Raw genomic sequence first — 25,989 nt, forward strand, 5'->3', positions numbered from 1 at the left:
CTGCCTGCAGTTTCTGTAGATTTCCACTTAAAGTATTAATTCTTGGGTAGTGCATTTGAGAAATGAGAACCCACCATCTGCAAATGCGGTTTGCTCCAGGAAAGAAACTCAGTTTATATGTGTCGCTATGTCTTGCATTTTACACACAGAAACTGGATGGCACATTAAATGCCTACCAAAGTTTCAGGTCAGCCAAGCAGTTTGTCAAGTTTAAATGTTAAACGTGCAGTTGTTAGAGGTTAACCCCTAGTCAGTAGTATCTAGGGTCCTTGAAAAGAAGCAGGTTAGACTGGCAGCGCTGCCCTGTGTTGGCACAGCACAGTATTTGACTGGTGGCAGGTAATGTTTAAGAGATGAAGCCCTCCTTCTGTTTGTCCTGATTGGTAGACCACTTTGTTATAGCAATATGATCCTGTGGTGCCGTAAAAAAAAAAAAAAAAACATTTTTTAACTCTATTTTTCTGTTTCTTTTATTAGATATTTTAAGGTGCCTGACCGGTTAAATTTTTTTTTCTCTCAGTGATGATAATGTTCTTTTTGAGTGTTCCCACAAGCTGTATTAACAAACATGAAGATACATTATATCAGCCTAGTTTTTAATGTTTCAAGGTAAAAACAAATAAACAAATGAATAACCAGAGTCCTTGTTTTTTCTTTTTTTTCAGTCGGCCAGACACATCCTTTTTGTGGTTCACAAATCCATGCAAGACAATGAAATTCATTGTGTGGCGTAGATTCAAGTGGATCTTCATTGGCCTTATTATTTTGCTCCTAGTATTGCTCTTCTTAGGAATATTATTGTACTCTCTACCAGTAAGTGTTTACAGATTTTGTTATTTAAATATGTTGAATGATATTTTCATAAAGTCAAGGTGATATTTTTACACAGCATGCAAGATGCTTAAAACATGGCTATTTCAAATGTGCAGAAACTACTGGATATGAAAAATGCAGCTCACAACGGTATATTAAGAATAAAAGAAGTGCCTAGTATAACATTTATAACTTAACAGCATTTGTGGTATTATTATTTAGTATACTAATGTAATATTTTCTGAATGAGAGCTTTTAGTAGTTTAAACCTAAAAATTGTAACTGATGGCTAGGAACAAGTGATACGTGGGCTGTTATAAATACATATTAAACAGCAAGTTTAAAAAATATAAAAACAAAAAAAATGACATTCACATCAATTAAGAACTAATCTTTCTATTATAAAAGAAAAGCCTCAGACGAGACTTTTTCAGAGATAATTTCAAGTCGCGTGAGACGAGACGTTGTGCCAAGAGATTTAACCATTACTATGGTGCACTCACCTCTCATTTGTGTGAATGCTATTGCCAAACACAGTTCCTGTGCACTCAGCTCTTATAAATTTTTACGTTTTCCTCATTTTAATACAAGACATACAATCTATTTGTTTCCTTTAATGTTTCCTTTTCTGGACAATAATTTAATACGTTCTAGATGAAAGACCAACAACTAAGCAAAGAGGAAAGGGCAGCGCTTCAAAAAGAGGCCCAAAAAAGGGTTGGAGAGAAAAGAATTCAAAAAAGAACAATAATAATCTCAGTGCAAATTCAGAAAATAAGGAAAGTAATAATCAGCCCGGACCAAGTGGAACTGAAAACCTAGCAGGTCCAAGCAGAGGCGGAAATGAAAGACAAAGAGTTGAAGACAAAGTAGAACGTCGTAAAGAGGTTCAAAAACGTTGGCGCGATACACATGCAGAGCAGGTTAGAGATTATGAACGTACTAAAATTCGAAAGTCTCAAAAAACTGATAGTAAAGATTGCATTAGCGCTAACAAATGGAAATTATTACTCGGTGAAATAACGGAACAGCAAAAAGAGATTGAATATATGGACATAGGCGATATGACAGAAGTATGTAGATATTGTTCAGCTTTAAAGTTTAAGTCGGAGACTTGTAGATCATCTAATTTGTGTTGCCGTCAGGGAAAAGTAGTGTTTCTTCCCAATGAAGAGGCGTATCTGCGAGAAATTAAAGATTTGTTATTTGGTGAAAGTGAAATCCATGGACACTACAGGCAAAATATCCAAATCTACAATAATCTGTTCTCGTTCACATCATTCAATGCTCAAAACATAGATTTACACGATTTAGGACCATATGCTTTGAGAATCTGTGGTCCTGCAACAATTAAAGCTACTACAAGTTTAATTTCAAAGAAACCACAATTCAGTCAGGTTTATATTTATGATCACGGAGAAGCGATGCAACATTGAATTGAAAGAGTTAAACGATCAGACGCATTAGAAATGCTACAGCCAATAATGGATACAAATCCATACATCCAAAAGTATCGCATTTTACACAAAATTTATCTGATAAACACGGACAAAGAAGTTTTCTTGGATTTCAAAAAAGATCACACGCGCATATATAATACACCAACATGTGACAAATTGTCAGTGATAATAGTTTCAAAAGATGGCGATATCAAAGACAGAGTTGATATTCATGTTTATCCAAAAGCACAGCACAATTCATCGCAAGTGGCAGATCGGGGAAATGACTATCGCGTAGGGCCCGCACGGGTGCAGCGCATAAGAAAAAATGTATTTATGTTTGATATGCTATTTTTTTACAGGTTTATTGGTTGCCATGTGTACAGAGAAATTCTTATTTGCATGCTACTATGTTTATTAGAAGGCAAATGTAGACTGTTCATTTTTTTTTTGTTTTTTTAACTGCGTAAGAGAAAATATTTTCACAAAGTATTATTTCTAAGAGCACTGTTACATTCTCATGTCAGGATTAAGCTGCACAAAACTAGAGATTTGGTCACCTTTGAGTCATGCAGAATGGTGACCTCTAGTGGTCGAAAACTTGAATGAAATGTCTTCAGCTTTCACTAGCTTGGATGAAAACTCTTCTTCATAATGATGTTATTGTTCACTGTTTTTTAATAAACATTACATTTTTGGTACAGAATCATTAGGGGTATTTTATATGAAGAGTCATGATGTTTTTGGCTATTTTATGTTTTCATATCCTGATCTTCTCACATTATACGCTATTTTGAGCTTTGTATGCAAATCATTGTAAACTAAACATTAACACATATTTACTAAGTAGAATGTATATTTTAATGGTCAAAAGAACAAATGTTATTCAATTTATTTTTTCTATAATTATAATTCTTAAGCACAATCTTAATATTAATGTATTTGTTAAAATTTGAAAACTGTTACATGTAAAGAATAGCATATTGAAATGACTTAATGAATGAACTCATAGCTCTAAAGACTTCTTAGTAGTCAGTAGTGCATTTTTGATCATATCTGTTCCTTTTGTTCCATTTATAGAACTACATATCCATGAAAATTGTAAACCCCTTCCCTAAGAGATAATGAAGAAAAAACAAAGACTTGAAAACTGAGAGCCGCTGTGCTGGAGGGGCGACTGACTGTTCCATTCCTGGTGTGCTGTGACTTTTTTTTTTTGTTTGTTTTTTTTTGCAATACTTATCCCTCACAGTAACTGAATTATCTCAATTTTTAAAACACTTGTTATAACATTTTTATAGGTCTATCATTTTTTTTTGTTTAAAGGGTACTCCACCAGGAGTATCACAAAGACAGATTTCTGCTTTCACGTTCACTTGTTGGTAAGCACTGGTTCGGTTCTGCACTTTATTACTGTTTTTTCCTCATCACAGCCATATAGCCATTGTTGAATAAATAACGTAACTATCTGGAAGGGACAAATTCCACAAGGAGAAAATGCCAAAGAAACTGATACAGTATCTTATGCTGTGAAATCAGGAATGCTTCTGGATATGACATTTATGGTTGAACAAATACTATAGGTAGAGTTTCTGTCTGTTTTATAAAATTACATTTCTACAATATCATTGAGGTCAAATGATTAAAAATAAATGCTGACCCTGTGGGTTTCCTTGTGTCTTCATTTAGCCTTTTGCTTTTAATTTTTCAGCAATGGTGACAGGACAATGTTACTTGGTGTGATGTGTAAGTGTAATATTGTCAGAATGTATCTGGACTTCTGTAAACATCAGAGAATATTTTAAAGAAAATGAATGGATGTTTGAAGAACACTCATGTTAATTAGACTTTTATAAATGCTGTATGTCTTGTTTTGTCATGATGTTAAAATCTGTAACAGTTACATTGAAAGATGCACAATTTAATAAATATGTTATTGTTACCATGTGTGCTTTTTGTTCTTTTTCTAAGAGATTCTGCCACTGCTTCTTTGGGGGCTGAATACATCTATATTCATAAAAACACTTTTGATATCCATCTCTTTTGTGAACTCACTCATCCTGCCACATGGACCCAAACATCAGGATTTCTTCTCAGGTACTCTGTTCAGAAGGCAGAGAGGTGCAAAAGAGCTCACTTACACCAGACCAATTTAGATTCATTAATCGACCTCATCTTCACGTGTTTGGGATGAGGGAAGAAACCAGCACACCTAGAAGGAAGCCCACAAAATTATTAGTGCAACTCAGTGACTGGGCTGGTAATTGAAAATGGTCTCCTGGGGCTTTGAGGCACCAACACTAAATACTGCCACCAAACTCCCCCCAAGATGAAAAATGTAATGATCTATATGGATACTAGTTATTCACCTTTAATCCATTAATCCTGATGGGGGTCACGGTGGGAACATGCTGAGCTGGACACACCACGGCACGCTACCCTCAGCAACTTTTTCAGACACCATAGTATTCCCATATCCTATTAGGTTAGTTTAGATACAGACGGGGGCTTCTCCTAGTAGGTCTTGCCTTGTACTCCTTCTGAGGAAGGCTCCTTTATCTGAGGTCCTCCAGCATTGCCAAACACCTCTCATAAAGAAGGAGCTCAGCAACATTGCAAATGCTGTGTATACGTGTTCTTTAACTCTATATCCGGAATTTGTGACGACAGGAGATGATGGGGACATAGACTAACCAGCAAACTGAAAACTTAGCTGCTTCTTCACCATTATGGTCTAGTAAAACGTTTGTAAAACATCTGCTGCTGCAATGATTTACTCATCAATCTTGCAAATGTCTCCTCGCATGCTCATGAACAAGACCCCCAAGATACTTGCTCATTTAACAGTATTAGTAAAGGGTCAATGTACTTTGTACATGGAAGATGTTTCTGGATGTTATGTTCCAGGTGTTCATAAGAAACATAATGAATTACTTCATGAAGTAGAACTACACAATAAACAAAGATTACTTGTAAAAAATATTTGAAATATTAAAATGAGCGTTTTAATTTAAATATTAAAAGTCTAAACACTCTTGATTGATTGTGATAGAAATTTGTCATGATTCACCCTCTGATAGATAGCCACATAGGGCTAGATCCCTAGTAAATGGGCAGAAATCTAAAGTAACGTCAAATTTGTAATCCATGACCATGAAATAGTCTAAAACGATACCCCACCTGCTTGTGTTTGAAACTTCTGGCAGTGGCTGTTACAGTGTTAGCACTACCACTAACAAATCAGACATCAAACATTTTATCATGTTTGTGCTCAGCAACCTCAAAATGGCATGAAACAACACTCCACATGCCTATTATTATCGACCTCCATTTGTTCAAAGTTCTCTTGAAAGGAGTAGCTTTGCCCCCTCATGTCCTGTTAGGGGGTCCCCTGTGGTCAGTTGATGAGGCATGAACAACCTCAGGTCCTACTGATCATTTTTGCTGAAGACACATACTGGTTTACTCTTTATCATATAAAAAATATATATGTATATACATACACTAGTGTTTAGCCCACACCATGTGCAGAAAGCGTTTTTTATTTTAATCCTCAGAGACATGTTCCCAAACCAACCACTCATCCTCTTATTAGGTAATAAGGAATTCACTTGTTAGAAAATAAAGAAATTAAGAATACATTTCTTTCTATTCAATTTTAAAAGTTACATGGCAAAACAACATTTTAAGTAAAAACTTTGGAGCTCCTTGATATTATTTTTCCTTGAATCGCAGTTTTCTCAATTTGAATTTTGACATTTCATATGAAGGTGGTCTTCAGAAAGCAACATACAGTTGCCCACGTGAGAAGACAGGATTAGGTAAGTAAATTCCACTTTTATGAAGAGTTTGTTCTTGTGACTTGTTAATTGTCATAGCAAATGTGACTCTTGTAAGAAATTGTTGTTAACTTGAAAAGGAATATCTGGACTTTGATCATCTATGTTTTGTATCTTGAGATCTACTTGAAAGATACCCACGAGTTTTATGCTTGTTTTATTTGCAAATATTAACCATACACATGTAAATAATTTAGTTTTTATTACATTTATATATACTCACTGGCAAAAAAATTGGATCACTTCAGCTTTCGCATATATACAGAAGCGTATTAGGGCCATGGAGAAGAAAAAAAATACAGACACCATGAAGAAAATAAAAGTGTATGTCGAGAATAAAGTCAACATCTCAACTTTATTCTCAACATTTCCACTTTAATCTCGACACTTATGTCAAGATTAAAGTTGATATTTTGACTTTATTCTTGTAGTTCATTTTGCTGTTAAAGTAGAACGTCGTAAGCTTCATCTTAAAATCAATGTTTCATTTACTAGATGTTCTCAAACCCCATCATAACTTGAGATTAAAGTGGAAATTTCGAGACTTTTTTCTCGATGTTCTTTTTTTTCTTCTTCAATGAGTCCATGTTTTTTTTCTTCTCCATGGCACTAATACGCTTCCGTACATATATGAGCTGACTGACAAAGGAAGGTTTTACCTTCTACACAAATGCATTACTATAGGTACTCAATATTCATACCATTCATTTTTTTGGCAGTTTGATAAGTAGTAACACAATCTTTTTCTTTATATTTTTTTCTATATTAAGAAAAATATTTGCAAATTTTAGTTGTTAAAAACAGGGAAAAAAAAAAAGTAAATTAAAAATTTTTGTTGGAAAAAAATTAATTATTAAGAATACTAATATTCACTTCACTCCCTGCTCGCTTCGCTCGCCAACTCCTCGGCCTGCACTACGGACCAGCCAGTTCACGTCTCTGCCGCTTGCATATGTGGATTTCACTTTCACCAAACGACAAATCTTTTAATTATCACGGATACGCCTCTTCATTGGAAAGAAACACTACTTTTCCCTGATGGCAACACGAATTAGACGATCTACAAGTCTCTGACTTAAAGTTTAAATCCAAACAATATATTCAATCTCTTTTTGCTGTTCCATTATTTCACCGAGTAATAATTTCCGTTTGTTTGCACTAAAGCGATTTTTACTATCATTTTTTTGAGACTTTCGAATTATATTTTATTTCATAATCTCTATCATGCTCTGTATGTGTATTGCACCAACATTTTTGAAACTCTTTACGATGTTCTACTTTGTCATCTACTCTTTGGCTTTTATTTCCGGCCCCGGGCGTGGTTAAACCTCTTGGCACAAAGTCTTGTCTCGTGGTACGTGAAAGTGTCTCTCTGAAAAAGTCACGTCTCGTCCCAGGATTTTTTTATATACTAGATAGATATGTGGGTCGGACACCTTTATGGTTCTGAACAAAAAAAAAAAATCATATCCCCTGCCCTATAAGGGTTAGGGACTTGGGGGTACTCTTAATTGATTCTGAAGGTGTCTGGCTATGTGTCCCTAAGATTTCATTCATTAATGTTAGTATGTGTAGAAATAGGAAAAAGAAAATGTGTTTTTTCAAATGGTTGCCATTTTGATAACGGGGGAAATCAGATGTGGTCAGACATCATTATGCCTCTGACCAAAAAAATTAAGAGTATTTTAGTCAAAATTCAGAGATCACAACTCCAAAAATGAAAGTACCTATTCTGGACAATGAACCTTCTCTTGCCCTTTATTATATACTAGCAAAATACCCGCACTTCGCAGCAGAGAAATAGTGTGTTAAAGAAGTTATGAAAAAGAAAAGGAAACATTTTAAAAATAACGCAACATGATTGTCAATGTAATTGTTTTGTGACTGTTATGAGTGTTGCTGTCATCAAGGATTTGATTATCATTATTTCTTTCAATCAGGTTCGTATTTGGAGGATGTGTTGTGTTCAAGTTATATTCCGTGTTTGTCAACCGTTGTAAAGATGACAGGTTTCATTCATCGAAGTGTTCACTACCCAAATCGGTACTCGTGAATCTAAGATGTTTAACAGGCATTCCCAGTATTAACTTGTGGATTTGCCTGCGAGTATTTAGCGACAGCATGTCTATGAACTTGTGGATTTGGCGGCAGCGTCACAAAGTTGTTTTCGTCTAGCTGTATCAGAAAATGTACCACGACGTCTGACATGCCTCCTTTTTACTGTTTTCTCACAGCTTGGATTGCTGCTGTCATAATCGGTTTGAGTTTCATGGTTTGTTTCAATTACGACAGTATTTGTAGGACTTGTGTTGAAGAGACATTCAGCATCTGTCAAGCGTTGTAAGCACACAACCGGTTTCATCGATAAAATCACGTCCAGCTTTTGAGAGATTAAACATTCATAAACATCAAAGTGTCCACTACTCAAATCGTCACCTGTGAATCTAAGATGTTTAAGAGGCATTGGCGATTCTCCACAGGTGTAAAATATTTGGCCATTTCGGTACAGTTGAAAGCGACAACCGAACAATTCAGCGGCAGCCATTAACTCACATGCAGAACCATAGGTGAAGGGCTTAAGCATTTCACGCTTATAGTGCTCCTGTGTAGTCTAATTATCTCCTGTTCTGTCATCAGTCCACACCTTGAACCTGTCCCAGTCATTCAATACATAAGACACAATGTTTCTCCAGATATCAAGAGTGAGTGACATGAATACTGTGGCGAAGCAAGGAAGGGAATGTAGAGGCCGGAGCGACGGACGGCCTTATATAGACAGGCAGCCAACTACGTGGGAAGTGTGGGGATGGGGGATGCAACTCCGCCTCACACAGTGACCGAGCCGCAGGCTATGGACGTATATATGTACGTAAGTAGGATTCAGTTATGACTGTTACGCATAGAATTTTGAAATGAAACCTGCTTAACTTTTGTAAGCCCTACTTATATATCGGAATGTCTGACACCTTGTATTCCAAATCGTAACCTCAGATCCTCAGATGAGTGTCTCCTTAGAATTACAAAAACAAAACTTAAAAGTGGTGAGGCGGCCTTCTACTGTTATGCACCTAAAATCTGGAATAGCCTGCCAATGGGAATTCGCCAGGCTGATATGGTGGGGCACTTTAAAAAACTGCTGAAAACACATTATTTTAACATGGCTTTCTCATAATTTCACTGTATTCAAAATCCTGATACTCTATATCTCCAACTCATTATAATAACTATTCATGGTGGCTCTAAAATCCGTACTAACCCCTACTCTCTCTTCAGTTTCCTTTTCCAGTATCCTTTTGGTGGTGGCGCATCTACTGAAAGCACCGTGATGTTCCAACAATGATGGATGGATTAAAAGCCAGAAGTCTGTATGACCATCAACATCAAGTGACTCCGTGAGAACCCTAACTACAAAGAGGACTATTTCATTTATGTTAGGTAGAATGCCCAGAGGGGACTGGGTGGTCCCGTGGCCCGGAACCCCTGCAGATTTTATTTTTTTAGTTTCAGCCGTCTGGAGTTTTTTTTTCTGTTTTTTTCTGTCCTCCCTGGCCATCGGAACTTACTCCTTTTCTATGTTAACTAAGGTTGTCTTATTTTAATTTCTTATTTTGTCTTTTATTTTTCTTCATTATGTAAAGCACTTTGAGCTACTTTTTGTATGAAAATGTGCTATATAAATAAATGTTGTTGTTGTAAGTAACCTGTAAGGAATGAGCCTGCCAAATTTCAGCCTTCTACCTACACGGGAAGTTGGAGAATTAGTGATGAGTGAGTGAGTGAGTGAGTGAGTGAGTGAGTGAGTGAGTGAGTGAGTCAGTGAGGGCTTTGCCTTTTATTAGTATAGACTAGCCGTGCCCCGCAGCTCTGCCCGTGTATTAGTGTAAAAGTACAGTAAAGAGGCCCCGCCCAGCTCCCCACTCCTTATGTCACACTTCTCCCTCCCCTTGGCCCACAGCCTCTGTCTTGGATTAGCATAAATATATCACTCCTGCAAGCAAACTATTCTTAGCGCGATGAGAGAAGTCGCAAAATCAAATGGAATGTTCAAGCAAATTATAGAAAAAAATCCGGTCTAAATCTGTTAAGTAGTTCTCTCGTTTGCTAGCTAAGTAGAGGTAAGATACACACCCCATTGTGTGAGTAAGGAGGTCCACCCTCCGCCCCCCTTCAGCCCGCTGCATGTCTCTTGGATTCATGCAAATGTGAGAACTATGATGACTTTGGATTTTATATATATATATATATATATGTAGAGAGAGAGAGATACTGTATGTGTGTATATATTATACAATAGGGGATATATAAAAGCGTGATGTTTTGCATGTCTACATATCAAGACCCTGGAATATTATATACATGAGGGAGTCAGAAGGTGCTGGACAGAAAAAAACTGAAGTGATTTGTACAAACACAATAAGAGAGAAATTATTGCCATTTCTACAGAGAACAATAAAGTGCATGTAATGCAAATGGATGGAGAAAAGTGAGAGATGGAAAGTGGATGAGAGTGGTGGCAAGTGACATAACAAACATGTGGAGGATGAGAATATAGAAGGCAGATAAGTCAATAACACTGTTTATCTTGCATTTTATGTATGACAACAACTTATAAACTTTACATCTGATAACTGTAGCTAAAAGGATTATACAAAGTATTGAAAAAAATCTTGTTTTAAATTTCCACAAGACTGTGCTGGACTTGTTGCTCAGCTGAGTTTGTGGCACTTGTTGTTTCATAACACAGCAATGCCACACACTAGGCCATCTGACACTAAACCAACATGTTCCCCACAGTATTAACTCCACATTAAATGTCAAGAAGGCTTTGTCCTGCCTTCCTTTGATGTCTACTATGGGCCAGACCAGGTAGAGGGGAGGAGGGGAGCAGGCTCAAACAATATTTATTTCCTTGAAACATTTGACTTTATGTAAGAATGTTTAAATGCAGAATAGTGTCTGGGATTACACATATTAAAATAGTATAAGAGCTCAGAAATTAAATATTAACTCTTCTGCTGTTTCTACAAGATTGGAGAGCCCCTGTGACAAGTGAAAATGCCTCAGAAAGACAGAAAAAACCCCAGAACTAGAAAGTCTCTCCATTTAGTGCATGTGTGGGAGTGAGGTGAGATTTAGTTTTTAGAGCTTATTCTTCTATAATTATTTTTTCTTATTTTATCTCTTGGACATGCATATTTGTTCAGACATGGTGTGACTTATGTTACACAGATCAGGGGACTTATTCTGTATGGCAGTGTCAGAACAGTCCTGTAACCTAAGTTCTACTAAAACTTGTGCATGGCATGTGCATGGCAAACATTCTGCTTTGAAATTTATATCATATTCATTTCCAGCTGCCTTCTTCTACTATTGTGTAGCTGTAAAGAAATCAGTAGATGAAAGTCACCCTAATTACTTTCTAAGATGGTGGAGGTTTCATTTATCTGAGTAGGCTAAAAATGCTGCTGTAGGGAGATCTTTAAATTGGTGCCAGACGTGACTTCAAGGCCTGCTTGGCATGGTGGCTTCATCCCTTATGTTAAACTCACAAAAGATACCATGAGCAGTAGTGGTGCCCAGTTACTACTCACCTCTAAATCTGTCATTTTCAACCTTTTTCAATCCGTGGCACACATAAAGTAATTTCTAAAATTCTGTGGCACAACAAAAAAATCACATTTGTTGTTTGTCTGATTAAACAAATAGGTACATTTTTGATTGATTTACAAAAATAATAATAATGATTTCCCTTTTTGCTCCAACGTGGCTTTTAAAAAATCTTATTTAAAACTATTTATTTATGGAGCTTTGTAATACAAATAAAACTCCAAATGATCAGGTGCCGGTACTTGTATTATGAGTAGATTGGCTTAGTGGGAGGGATGCTGCTGTCCAGTAAGGAGATCACGAGCCATCCCTGCGTGCTTTTTGTCACCCGCTTTGAGTATTGAGAACAGCACTATATAAATGTAAAGAATTATTATTATTAAACGTGTTTGTGTGTGATCAAATTCAGCCACAGCATAGTAGAGGATAAACAGGGACACTGCATGTGCTCGACAATAAGATGTGCTCATTGGAATAATGGGTAGATTATGTAGAAATGTACGTTTTTTAAAATCTGATTTACGCATTTTTTGTGTCCATTTATTTTCACCCTTGATAACAAGCAGTTTTATAAATGAGGCCCCTGGCAGTCAATTGGGGCCCCATATATATAGACAGGACCCATTTGAAATTGCTTGCTGTCATAAGCAGCACATCTTTCGGCATGTAGGAATTAAACACGTGTTACCGAAAGAAGCCCCAGGTGGAAATGGGAGGAATGCGCGAGCGTCTGGGTCTGAAACCCAGGAAGTTAGACTGTCCAGAATGGAGAACATGCTGGGTATCTCTGGCACTGCCCTCCAGTCGTTCAAGTCCTATCTGACTGATAGGCAAGAGTTTGTTAGTCTTGGCAACAGCAGATCCAGCTCAGCGCCAGTCACACAAGGAGTTCCTCAGGGCTCTGTCCTCGGCCCTCTTCTCTTCTGTACCATATTATTTGTCGCTATGAACTGGGCTATCATTTTTATGCAGATGATACTCAACTCTATTTCAATGTTAAAAGTGGAACTTCATCAGAGCTTTCTCAGCTCACAACCTGCCTCAGTGAAATTAATACCTGGATGGAGCAGAACTCTTTGAAATCAAATTGCAACAAAACTGAACTCCTGCAAATTGGGATTAAAATGCAACTTAATAAAATGAGCTCCTTCCCAGTCCATCTTGGCGGTGATCTCATCAGACCTGCCTCTACTGCAAAGAATCTTGGTGTCATTTTTGATTCCTCCCTTTCTTAATTCACCCACATAAATCACATTAAGAAACTTTCTTACTTTCACCTCCGTAACATATCCCGTGTTCGCTCCTTCCTCTCTTTTTCTAATGCTGAGAAACTTGTCCATGCTTTTATCACATCCCACATCGATTATTCTAACTCGCTGCTGGCAGGTGCCCCTTCTAATCTTATATCACACCTCATTCAATACTCGGCTGTAAGAGTCCTCACTCAAACCAGCAGCAGCGAGCACATCACACCCATCCTGCTCCACCTTCACTGGCTCCCTGTGTCTTACAGAATGGAATATAAAATCCTACTAATAACCTACAAAGCCTTAAATAACCTCACGCCAAACTACATCAGTGACCTTCTCCACCACTATGTGCCTGTCCGCCCACTAAGGTCCTCTGATTCTGGCAATCTTGTTGTACCCCACACTAATCCACACTCCATGGGTGACAGGGCCTTCAGCTGTATAGCGCCCAGACTCTGGAATGACCTACCGAAATTAATCAGGTCAGCTGACTCCATGAATTCTTTAAAAAACAACTTAAAACTCATCTGTTCAGGAAGGCTTTTAGCTCTACTTGACGTTACTACCCTTCTCTCAGTTTACGTCTCTTGTCAAGATGTTCATGTAACTTGTATGTGTGTGATAGACCATCAATTATGTTGTCTGTTAGGCGTTTTCTCTGAATTTACTGCCTTAATCTTCTTTATTTATTTTTCTGGTTTGTACAATGCTATATACTGTATACCCTGCCGTTCTTTCGTATATTCTGTAAGTGCCTTGAGCGTGGGAAAGGCGCTATATAAATAAAATGTATTATTATTATTATTAGACTCATATGGTGCCACAGTGGCCTCCTGATTTATGTTAGCGAATGGATTGGAATTACAACACACTCGTTTAAATGCTAAAATCATTTCTGGCCAGTGAAAAACCTGACTGACCGCTTCTGAAATGAATGGATTAACTGGTAAAAGTTTTAAAGACTCTGAATGTCAACTGATGAAATGATTTTTAAACAAATCAATAAGTGAGTTGAACTCCACCCTGACCCCAGTGCAAATGAATTAATAAGTGAGTTGGGTGATTGATTCATATATTGCCTGTGATGGTTGATATGAACAGTGTTAGATGTAGAGGATGCCAGTCCTTTTTAGTATAGAAGACTCTGTAAATGTCTGTAACTTTACAAGGAATGCGGGAGGAAAATATTCTGTCTAATTTCTTCTTACAATTCATTTCAGAATCGTCTAGGGATATCTCTGAATGATATTTTTGTTTTGCAGTATCACTTAATATCTATTATAATTCTCCTGTTTGCCTAAAAACTACACCATTACTTTCAGATGAAAAAGAAGAAAACAGAACTTAGGGAAAGTGAATGAAAGCCTGTATGGAATGAGGTACTGCTTATTTTTGAAGTTAATCATTAGTTATCTGTTCTTTTATCTCACTGATGGATTGAAGGATGCATGTGAACAATAAAAAGAATCTAAATATATTTTCTTTCTTTTAAATGTATCATAGGCTGCTCCTAAATTACACATCAACAAAGTCAAGCCCACCCAAATGGCTTAGACATTCAGAGTTCAAAGTCCTACGTTTTGACAGGCCGAGTACCTAACTGTTATTTTGTTGATGTTATTCACCCTCTGAACTCTTTATTATAACCTGAAATGTCATTAACTGTACAGTACAGAGTCAAAGAAACCAATATGGTTCTCAAAGCAAAAGAAATCTGCCTTGATAGTTTAAAAGAAGCCAGCTTTATTGCTGCTGATTTCTTTTTAATGATGTAAAAGTGAACGAAAAGTTAATGGACAGTAAGCAAAAGGTTCCACCAGACTCAGATACCTGCTGCATGTCAAATTTTCATACACTGTGACTATTTAGGACAACATTTTTCAATCGTTTCACAGCTGCTGGCTGTAATAGTTACTGACGTTCATTACATTAGTTGTTGAGTGATCGTGTGCCAGGTAGGCTAATTCTGAGGAGCAGATCGTCTTTCAAAAAGCTGAGAGCAAAACATGGCTAATCTAAACAGCAGGTAACAGTGTTGACGTTTTTATAGCCCGCATCACAAATACAGCATTAAAGTGTGTCGCTGACTGTCTGCAGTATTGTTTTTCAAGCTCATTCAGTTCCCAGTCTTAACTGTCAGTACGAGTTGGTGGCATGTCCTTTGTACATAGCAGTAAGAAAAGTCAATTGGGTACGTTTAATCACTCCTGTGTTGTCTGCTGGCATATGCCAGACGTACTGCCACACACATTGGTGAAATTTGAAAACAAAAAGCTAATATACACTTATCTGCTTGAATATTTGAGAACATTCAGTAGTTAATTAAGAAACTTGCATTTACAGGGAGCAATAAATGTAATGATTGGATACGAATCGTCCAGCCCAAATGATTCTACAGATGCTGCTAATCTCAAAACAAGTAAGTTTTAAATATTGTAAATGAAAAGTAGACCTAGATAAAGGGTTGGGGTATCATGGGTAACCCGTTTAATGTCCAGAATGAAAAGGAAATCAATCTTTGGAATTGATATAAGAGACTTCCTTCTAAGAGGTGGTCCTTGATGGTCAGAGATCTGGTCGAAAATGACTCCAGACTTCCTGTGGTGTTGTCTTTTGTGCTGGAGGAAGCGGAAAAGGTTGGCCTGACAAAATAAGGTAGGAGGTGATGTCAATAGTCCTTCAGTGAGGCCTAACACATTCTAGGGCAAAGGGAAATTACATTGGAGGTTGTGTCGCAACTAAAGTCATCCCTGTAAGTATTTTGGAAACCCCTGCCATCATATAGCGCACCAAATGCTCATATGTTTGGCAGTATTTTTATACTATATACTTATTAAAACCATAAAACTATATAATGCTCAAAACAAGAAATCAGCAGCATAGGCACAGAACATGATTTATGTGATTCATGCCCAGTGTATACGTGTGACAAACATCAATAACACTTGACACATGTATGCAGGAACATCACAAGGTGGTCAGAAGAAAGGACCCATGGTCTCTGATTTGCACACATACAAGTTTGACTGGAAACACATTTAAATCGAATTACGTGAAAATAAAATTCACGACTAACAGTAAAAGTGGCAGAGAAGTGGCTGAAGCGTGGCTATCCAATGAAATGCCATGAAAAAACATTGCGACATGAGCCCTGCAAATGAAGGCTTGAAAAGAAGAACATGCACATAATAAATAAGACTTTATGACCAGCACCACCCACACATCCACCTACTTCCCTTCTTATTTGCTACATATTGCCTTGGATTCCAGTAAGTCTAATCATTTTCCTCTGATAATGATTCCTGATAGGAGTCGAAAGGAATAAAAACTATTTTAAGATACGCGATTCATTTTCTACCTTTCCAGCTACAAATTTCCAAACTGTATTACAAACCTTCACTTCCATATATAGAATGCCATGAATGTAATTACCCCGATCTACATACTGTCAGATAAACGAACCACACGCAGTGAAGCATCGTTAAGAGGCCTCGCCGCTGACGTCTGAAGTTCAATCCCCGAGATGGGGTGCAGTGAGTGTGTACCCCTGATGAGCCCAGAATTAGGGTGAAACGCATATCGTGTAGTCTTTGCATTATTTGACAGTAAAACTATTCAATATTCTATGATCTGCTTCTCACAACTGAAGAGGGCACCGTGGCAGATGTTTGCCGACTTGCAGACCAACCACAAGCGTTACCTGGTAGGTAACCACCCATACAGTTAGATTGTGATTCAGACTACGAATGCCATGAATATATATAGCAGTAAAATTAGGGTTAGGGTTAGGGTTAAGTATTGTAGCATCCCAGCCAGGTTGAGGCCTTTTGAGGGAGTGCGGAGTACAGCACGGAAGACTGATAGCGGGGTATTGATCGATGCGGTAAGGGGAGACGAGACGCGGGGGGTGAGGAATTGAAGAAGGTGCTAGAAAGTTGTGTTTGGGGTTACGAAGTCAGCGATTGTTCAAGTAAAACTTTTGTGACACTTTATCATGTCAATCAGTACAGTATCAAAGAAAAGATCGCATTACCGAAAAACAAAAGGTGATTAATCATCAGAACCAGGTGTAATTGAAAAAAGAGCAGGACAAATCGAGGTCAGAAATAAAAGGCAAAGAGTAGACAACAAAGTCATTTCGCATTTGCATCATTCAATGCACAAAACATGGATTTACACAATAATGGACCATACGCTATGAGAATCTGTGGTCCCGGAACAATTAAAGCAACAACAAGTTGAATTTCAAAGAGAACACAGTTCGGTCAGGTGTATATTTATGATCACGGAGAAGTGATGCAAATTTTAACATGCAAAAAGAAAGGTAATGTATACAGGTATATTCCGAGAATATCATTACACATCAAAGGAGATCGTGATATGCCATTCATATTAACATGTTTACAGTTTACCGTGAGAATAGCTTTTGCTATGACAATAAATAAATCACAGGGACAAACATTAGAAAAATTTGGATTATTTATTAGAGAAACAGAAACAATATTCACTCACGGGCAATTTATACGTTACGTTGTCACAATGTGTCTCCAAAAAATATTGTTTTTGCATGAAGCTTTTAAGTAAAAGTGCAAATAATGAAACTCAAACAATAACAAGAACAAGAAAAATACAAATTGTATATCTGATTAACCAAACACAGGGGTTGGCGAGTGAAGCAAGCAGGGGGCAAAGCCCCCTAGTATATATATATATAACAGATATATATAAAATACAGTATATTTATGTATGATATATATTGTGAACACCAGGGGATGCACAGCTCCCCTAATACCCGACACAACAAACAGAGGCACAAGTCTCAGCTGAGAGTGGGAAACATTTTTCTTAGATCTCCCACCTATGCAGCACGGTACGATAAGCACCAAACAGCACACAGTCCTTTATAATCTTGTTTCTCTCTTTCTCTTTCCCTCCTCCACTCCTACCTGACTCTGGCTCCTGGAACTGCTTCCATGTGGGTGTGTTGGCAGTCCTGCTAAGCAGGACTCGGCCATTCCCCTTGCAACCTCTAGTGGTGGCCATGAGCCCTGGCAGTGCTGAGCTTCCATGCTTTAACCCTGTAGCATGGCAGGGGTACTGCCCTTTGTCATCCTCGGGGAAATATTGCCCCATGTAAGCTCCTTCCCCTGTCCTTCTCTTATGATGACATCCCAGCCAGGTAAGAGTCCTAGCTGTCCATCACTATATATAACCAACAACCCATGAGAACGCATGAGGTGAGATTTTGGGCACCAGCTGAATATACCCCTTTAAATAAACAAAAAGAAAGAAAATAACGTGTGAACTTACACAACATGCACTGGAACTCTGTCACTGTCAAAGGCAAGGTCTAAATGAGACCTTCTTTTTGTGGGGGTCATCTTACTTCATAACCAGAGTCTGGAAGGGGCAGGGCTTGCTCCAGAAGTTGTAAGCAGGATGTGAAATAGAAGAAATTGTGAGTGTTAGCATTCCCCCTTGTCCCAGAGTCAAACCTTGAAAGTGATCACTAGGTTGTGTGACATGAGATGTGTTTCTCCCACTCACTATATACATATATATATATATATATATATAGATATAGATAGATAGATAGATTTATATCTCTCTATTATAAAGAAAATCTTGTGCCCTCTTTGTGCCAAGAGATTTAACCATGCCCAGGGCCCTGGAAAAAGACAAAGTAGAACGTTGTAAAGAATTCAAAAACAAAGGCTCAATACACATGCAGAGCAGGTTAGAGATAATGGAAGTAGGAAAATTCGAAAGTCTCAAAAAAATGATAGTAAAGATTGCATTAGCGCAAACAAACAGATAATATTACTCAGTGAAATAACGGAACAGCGAAAAGAGATTGAATAGTTTGAGGATGTCTGGGGGAAACGAGAGACAAGGCAGTGAGACAAAAGGACAGTTGCTGTACAGGCCTTTAAACATTTGAAGCACCGTGCGAGATGCAGATCACGTGGCAATGCAGCAGCAGCAAGCCAGCAGCCGATCGAGCAAAGATGAGGTAAAAAAAAACAAAACTGTATTTGTTTCTCATTGTATCACCATTTAAAAAAAGTTTATGCCTACATTTTGTCATCTACCACTAGAATATAAAAATGTTTCTGTTTTAACAATGTGTTTACACAGATTACTGTAGAAACGGAACAGACATGAAATGCGTGTGATCCAAACAACGATCTATTATTTCCACTCTAAAACTCCAATTCACTCCCAGATAATCAATCAAGGCAGGAGCTGGGAGAAGTTTGTGCACGTTCTAAGTCGGTGGGGGGATGGAATAGCCGGCTACTTGCAGCTTTTCTTTTGTCAGCACATTTAGATGACAAAAGACGCTGGTGGAGAGGTGAGAACGGTTTTAAGAAGCGATTTAAGGTGGGACGGATTTACGAGTTTTTTTGTAGGCTCTGGTAATTCTAGTGTTAAGCCTCCTTGCTCCTCTCCCGTGGTCCTCTTCAGATCCAGGGCGGTTGCCCCCTCATGGCCCGGAGGACGTATACGCCACCTCCTGGTCCCTACAGGCGTCCCGGCTGGGTCTGTCCCGCAGCCTCCTGTGACACCATCAATAAAGAAAGGAGGAAGTATATAGAAGCAACAACTTTCATAACTTTCTAACACACATTTATTTAAAATTACACCAGATTTTCACAAAAGTATTTTTAGGTAGCTACAGTTGTTCAAAAGTCACTCTACCATAAATTATATCTTTTGACTTTTGCCATGAGATTTTCTCAAGTCCTACCCTCCTCTCAACCATATTCAACCACGCACACGGTCCTCTCACCTCATTTGTGTGAGTGCTTTTCACAGACAGTTCCTGCTCTCTCAGCTCTTTTAAATTTTTATGTTTTCCTCACTTCAATATCCCAAATAAAGAAGACTTATTGTCAGAAAGTCCTTTGTCAGGTTGAATTGTGACCTCTAATGACAGAATATTAGAAACACATGTAGAACTTTTCTTACATATTTCCGGGTGAAAGTTCAGGCTTCGCACGTCATTCATTCCTTTGTTTACTTGCTGCATGTTGTGAGAATAGTTTGTCTTTTTCTCCTATCACTTGAGCCATTAATGCTGTGCGTCCTTGTGGAAAAGTAAGTCTATTATAGATCTATACTAATAAAAGGCAAAGCCCTGAATGACTGACTCACTCACTTACTCACTCATCACTAATTCTCCAACTTCCCGTGTAGGCAGAAGGCTAAATTTGGCAGGCTCATTCTTTACAGCTTACTTACAAAAGTTAAGCAGGTTTCATTTCGAAATTCTATGCATAACGGTCATAACTGAGTCCTACTTACGTACATATATACGTCCATAGCCTGCAGCTTGGTCGCTGTGTGAGGCGGAGTTGCGTTCCCCATCACCACACCTCCCACATAGTTGGCTGCCCGCCCGCCCATATAAGGCCATCTGTCAGCAGCAATCCAAGCTGTGAGAAAACAGTAAAAAGGAGACGTGTCAGACGTCGTGGTACATTTTCTGATGCAGCTAGACGGAAACAACTTTGTGACGCTGCCGCCAAATACTCGCAGAAAAATCCACAACTTCATAGAGACGATGTCACTAAATACTCGTGGGCTAATCCACAAGTGCATAGAGATGCGGTCGTTAAATACTCGCAGGGAATTCCACAAGTTCATAGACACGGTGCCGCTAAACATTCACATGCAAATCTACAAGTTGATACTGGGATTGCCTGCTAAACATCTTAGATTCACGAGTAGCGATTTGGGTAGTGAGATGTCTATCGAGGTGATCACCATCGCTCAAAGAACTGTCACTTACCGAGTGGTTTCCATGCCTGGAGATGCTGCCTGCCTTTTCCATTCTCTGTGTTAAATATTGCACGGCCATATCAGGCTCACTCTTGATATCCGGAGGAACATTGTGTCTTATGTATTGAATGACTGGGACAGGTTCAAGGTGTGGACAGATGACGGTACAGGAGATAATTATACTACACAGGAGCACTAGAAGAGTGAAATGCTTAAGCCCTTCACCTATGGTTCTGCATGTGAGTTGATGGCTGCCACTGAATTGTTCGGTTGTCGCTTTCAAGTGTACCGAAATGGCCAAATATTTTACACCTGTGGAGAATCGCCAATGACTCTTAAACATCTTAGATTCACAGGTGACGATTTCAGTAGTGGACACTTTGATGTTTATGAATGTTTAAACTCTCAAAAGCTGTATGTGAAGTTATCGATGAAACTGGTTGTATACTTACAACGCTTGACAGATGCTGAATGCCACTTCAACACAAGTCCTGCAAATACTAACATAATTCAAACAAACCATGAAACTCAAACTGATTATGACAGCAGCAATCCAAGCTGTGAGAAAGCAGTAAAAAAGGAGGAGTGTCAGACGTTGTGCTACATTTTCTGATACAGCTAGACGAAAACAACTTTGTGACGCTACCACCAAATACTCGCAGAAAAATCCACAAGTTCATAGACACACTGCCGCTAAATATTTGCAGACAAATCCACAACTTAATACTGGGAATGCCTGTTAAACATCTTAGATTCACGAGTACCGATTTGGGTAGTAAACACTTCGATGAATGAAACCTGTTATCTTTACAACGGTTGACAAACACGGAATGTAATTTGAACACAACACATCCTCCAAATACGAACCTGATTGAAAGAAATAATGATAATCAAATCCTTGATGACAGCAACACTCATAACAGTCACAAAACAATTACATTGACAATCATGTTATTTTTAAAATGTTTCCTTTTCTTTTTCATAACTTCTTTAACACACTACTTCTCCACTGCGAAGTGTGGGTATTTTGCTAGTAATCTATATTAATAAAAGGCAAAGCACTGACTGACTGACTGACTGACTCACTCACTCACTCACTCATCACTAATTCTCCAACTTCCCATGTAGGTAGAAAGCTGAAATTTGGCAGGCTTATTCCTTACAGCTTACTTACAAAAGTTAAGCAGGTTTCATTTTGAAATTCTACACGTAACGGTCATAAGGGTCGATAATGTTCGACAACGTCCGCCATGTTGAACTTTCTTATTTATGGCCCCATCTTCACGAAATTTGGTAGGCGGCTTCCCTGCGCTAACCGAAACCGATGTACGTACTTATTTTGATGGTATTACACCATTGTCAGCCGCCATATTGAACTTTCCAACGTCACTAATTCTCCAACTTCCCGTGTAGGTAGAAGGCTGAAATTTGGCAGGCCCATTCCTTAACAGCTTACTTACAAAAGAAAAGTTAAGCAGGTTTCATTTCGAAATTCTACGCATAACGATCATAACGGTCGACAACGTCCGCCATGTTGAACTTTCTTATTTATAGCCCCATCTTCACGAAATTTGGTAGGCGGCTTCCCTGCGCTAACCGAGACCAATGTACGTACTTATTTTGGTGGCATGATGCCACTGTCGACCACCATATTGAACCTTTCAACGGTCTTTGTTACTTATGGGCCCAGCTTCAAGAAATTTGGTACGTGGGTTCCCAACACTAACTGAATCCTACTTACGTACATATATACCTCCATAGCCTGCAGCTTGGTCACCGTGTGAGGCGGCGTTTGGTCCCCCATCCCAACGCCTCCCACATTGTTGGCTGCCTGCCTATATAAGGCCGTCCGTCACTCCAGTCTACTTTCCCTTCCTTGCTTCGCCACGGGATTCACGTCTCCCTGCTGATAACTACAGCCTTTTTATTTAATCCACGGCTTCTCCGCTGTTTTATTGTTCGTTTATTACGATTATAGTTATTGTGTAGGTATTTTAGACTTACTTTACATTGTTCAGGTACCCATTTCCTTTATCATTCCAACCGTACCCCCATTAACATGTCTATCGAAGTGATCACCATCGATCAAAGAACTGTCACTTACTGAGTGGTTTCCATGCCCGGAGATGGCACCTACCTTTTCCATTCTCTTTGTTACATATTGCACGGCCATATCAGGCTCACTCTTGATATCCGGAGGAACATTGTGTCTTATGTATTGAATGACTGGGACAGGTTCAAGGTGTGGACTGATGACGGTACAGGAGATAATTATACTACACAGGAGCACTAGAAGAGTGAAATGCTTAAGCCCTTCACCTATGGATCTGCATGTGAGTTGATGGCTGCCGCTGAATTGTTCGGTTGTCACTTTCAAGTGTACCAAAATGGCCAAATATTTTACAACTTTCGACAACCTCCAATGTCTCTTAAACATCTTAGATTCACAGGTGACGATTTCAGTAGTGAACACTTTGATGTTTATGAATGTTTAAACTCTCAAAAGCTGGATCCTAAGTTATCAATGAAACCAGTTGTACATTTACAACGCTTGACAGATGCTGAATGTCTCTTCAACACAAGTCCTACAAATACTGTTGTAATTGAAACAAACCATGAAACTCAAATCTCTCCAAGCTGTGAGATTTGAAACAAGATTACTGTTCACATGGCCAACTGTACGTTGCATGCTCGAGTTAGCTCAGCGCACAGCCTGGTCATATTACAACCGGAGGGCCAAACTCACAATGTGGTATACAAAGAGATCCTTAACAAATAATTATTGGTATATTTTCCCTCAGTTTAAAAAGGTTTAATTTTCTTCTTAATAAAAATTTTAAGGCAGTACTTTGCCGCTGCGAAGCGCGGGTATTTTGCTAGTTTGATATAAAGAGGTTCAAATGTTTTTTAAACTTACACGTGTAGAGTATTTAAAATGTGTACTTGTGTGTAACATTGTGACTTAGTGTATGTATTTAATTTTGTTTACAGACCACAGCAACAGGACTTAAAGTACTTTCTGAGTTCAGATTGCGTTTGAAGTTAATCCTTACCTCAATATTTGGAAAGGGGAGTTTACAAACAAAGTTGTACCACTGTGGAGTTAATAGCGGTTAATAGCGTGGCCAGACATCTGATCGTGTCTACTGTTGTTTGGACTTATCTCACCCGCATTTCTTACACCAGCCTGTCGTACTGAGGCCAGCTCTTATTTTTACTTACTATGTCCAAATCTTATTGAAGGGTAATCAACTGAAGAAATGAGTACGCAGACAATCCTAGCACCGAGAAACGATGAAGTCAAACAAATTAATTTTCGATCAGTTACATGGTAAATTGGTTAAATGTGTATCAATAGACTATACTGAAACAGTTTGTGGTGATTGTGCGTAAGATGAAAACATCAACTTGCATTATCCCATAGAATATCTACAACCGTTAACAACGCCTGGTCTTCCGCCACCTGAATTACTGTTGAAAGAAGGATGTATCTAACAAAGGTAATGTATTACATCTTCCACGGATAACATTAGACACCAAAGGAGATCTTGATATGTCATTCGTATTAAAACATTAACAGTTTCCCATTAGAATAGTTTTTGCAAAGAAAATTAGCAAATCACAAACATTTGAAAAAGTCGGTTTATTTATTAGAGAGAAAGAAAGAAATGAAATTCACTCTTACATCATTGTCACGATGCAAGTACAAACACAGAATCAAAATTCAATGCAATATTGATGAAAACTTTATTCAAAAAATAGTTTTTACTGAAGTTTTACAGTAAAAGTGTAAGTTGCTTGTTAATTTCAAAGCCAAACAGAACCAAATTGTATAACGCAACAAATATCTCTAACGCAAAATGTTTTACTTTTTTTAATATGGTTAATTACTCGCTGTAATGTAAAATAGTTCTATTATGCATATGTAACAATTCTCATGTAAATAACAATCTGTTTAAATTGTACGTCTGCATCCCCATACACGAGCAGTAGAACCACAAAGAGGCTAGCGTGAAGCGCAGGCCCGGGGGTTGGCAAGCAAAGCGAGCAGGGGGTGAAGCCAGGGTGATACACGCTAAAAGGAATGACTTGCCGTTTGAGATCGATAAAGTAGTGGGGGTCAAAGAGGTCTGGATCCGTTACCCCTGAGTAGGTGAACACACTATTTTCCATGTCTAGTGGTAAGAAAAAAAAAAACAAAAACACTGAAATAAGATTGGATTAATTTTGGAATTACAAATCTGAATCTCCATGTGTGTATATGTGTGCATTGTTTTATTTTTTTCATGCAAATCTGAATTTTCATAAAAATTACCCTATAACACATACATTCACTACACATTATACACTCACATATTAAATTTATTGTTATTACATTCTTAAATATTTTAATTCTGTTTGACCAAGAAATTGAACTTTATTATTTGAATCTAATGGAAGGGGTTCTGCTCTCCTTTATTCACATTCTATAAAACTTTTTTAAATGAATTGTGCTAATCTATACAGTATAGATGGGAGTTATTTATTGGACTATGTTGTAAAAATATTCTGCTTCTATTTGACAGAAATTAGTGTAACATTAACATACAGTGTTAATGTATCACCATAATTGGTTGTGCAAATATTTATAATAGGAGAAGAAAACCTGAGAACATGCAAACTGCAGGATATTAATGCTTAGTGCAGGATTCATACTCTGGAGTCCAGTGTAGTAGTAAAACACCAAATTGTTCAGACTACCCTTAAAGTCAGTCACTGGAAAAATGTTAGTGATACGTGTGACTTTGCATTCTTATGTTGGTACAGAGGAAAAAAACTTGTAAAAAAAAAAGGCACTGTATAGAAATAGTAATACTTACTTGCATGTCCTCAGCTGCTTGGTAAAGTTGATTGGTCTTATCACATTGGCCTCAATGTGAAATTCTTGGAATCATTCTGGTTATTGTCATCCCTGTAAAACAGATAACACAAATGACGGTGGTGGAGACGAAGATGTCGATGGAGGGGGTGCTGACCCTGATGCTGCTACTGGTCAAGCTGGTAACCAGTTCAAGGAACGGCTTAACAAAAACAGAACAAATCGCAGACTCTTGTCCAAAACACCTCAGGATTTCCAGGTAGCCTAATTTTTAAATTGGAATGTATGGAAGCTAAGACTAAAATGACTTCAAACTGAACCAAATAAAGGCATTACACCTGCCCAGCTGATGGACATCTGCAATTTTCACGTGCTCACTTAAATGTTTTATTTCTTCA

At 38.1% G+C, this 25,989-nt stretch overlaps 2 protein-coding genes across 6 annotated transcripts in view; both read left to right on the plus strand.

Moving 5' to 3' along the window:
• The window catches only part of LOC120541024 (myoferlin-like), a 152,689-nt gene extending 148,492 nt beyond the window's left edge, over positions 1-4,197 (plus strand). For all 5 annotated transcript variants that reach the window (XM_039772264.1, XM_039772294.1, XM_039772274.1 and 2 more), the window contains 2 exons: positions 666-813; positions 3,333-4,197. In XM_039772264.1, coding sequence (XP_039628198.1) covers positions 666-813; positions 3,333-3,377 — 193 coding nt within the window. In that variant the 3' untranslated portion in view covers positions 3,378-4,197. The remainder of the gene's footprint in view (positions 1-665; positions 814-3,332) is intronic.
• Positions 4,198-18,111: 13,914 nt separating this feature from the next.
• Positions 18,112-25,989, plus strand: part of LOC120543373 (myoferlin-like) — a 136,759-nt gene continuing 128,881 nt past the window's right edge. Inside the window, exons 1-2 of the mRNA XM_039776458.1 lie at positions 18,112-18,127; positions 25,696-25,850. Coding sequence (XP_039632392.1) covers positions 18,112-18,127; positions 25,696-25,850 — 171 coding nt within the window. The remainder of the gene's footprint in view (positions 18,128-25,695; positions 25,851-25,989) is intronic.

This window comes from Polypterus senegalus, chromosome 1 (genome assembly GCF_016835505.1).
Source record: "Polypterus senegalus isolate Bchr_013 chromosome 1, ASM1683550v1, whole genome shotgun sequence".
NCBI lineage: Eukaryota > Metazoa > Chordata > Cladistia > Polypteriformes > Polypteridae > Polypterus > Polypterus senegalus.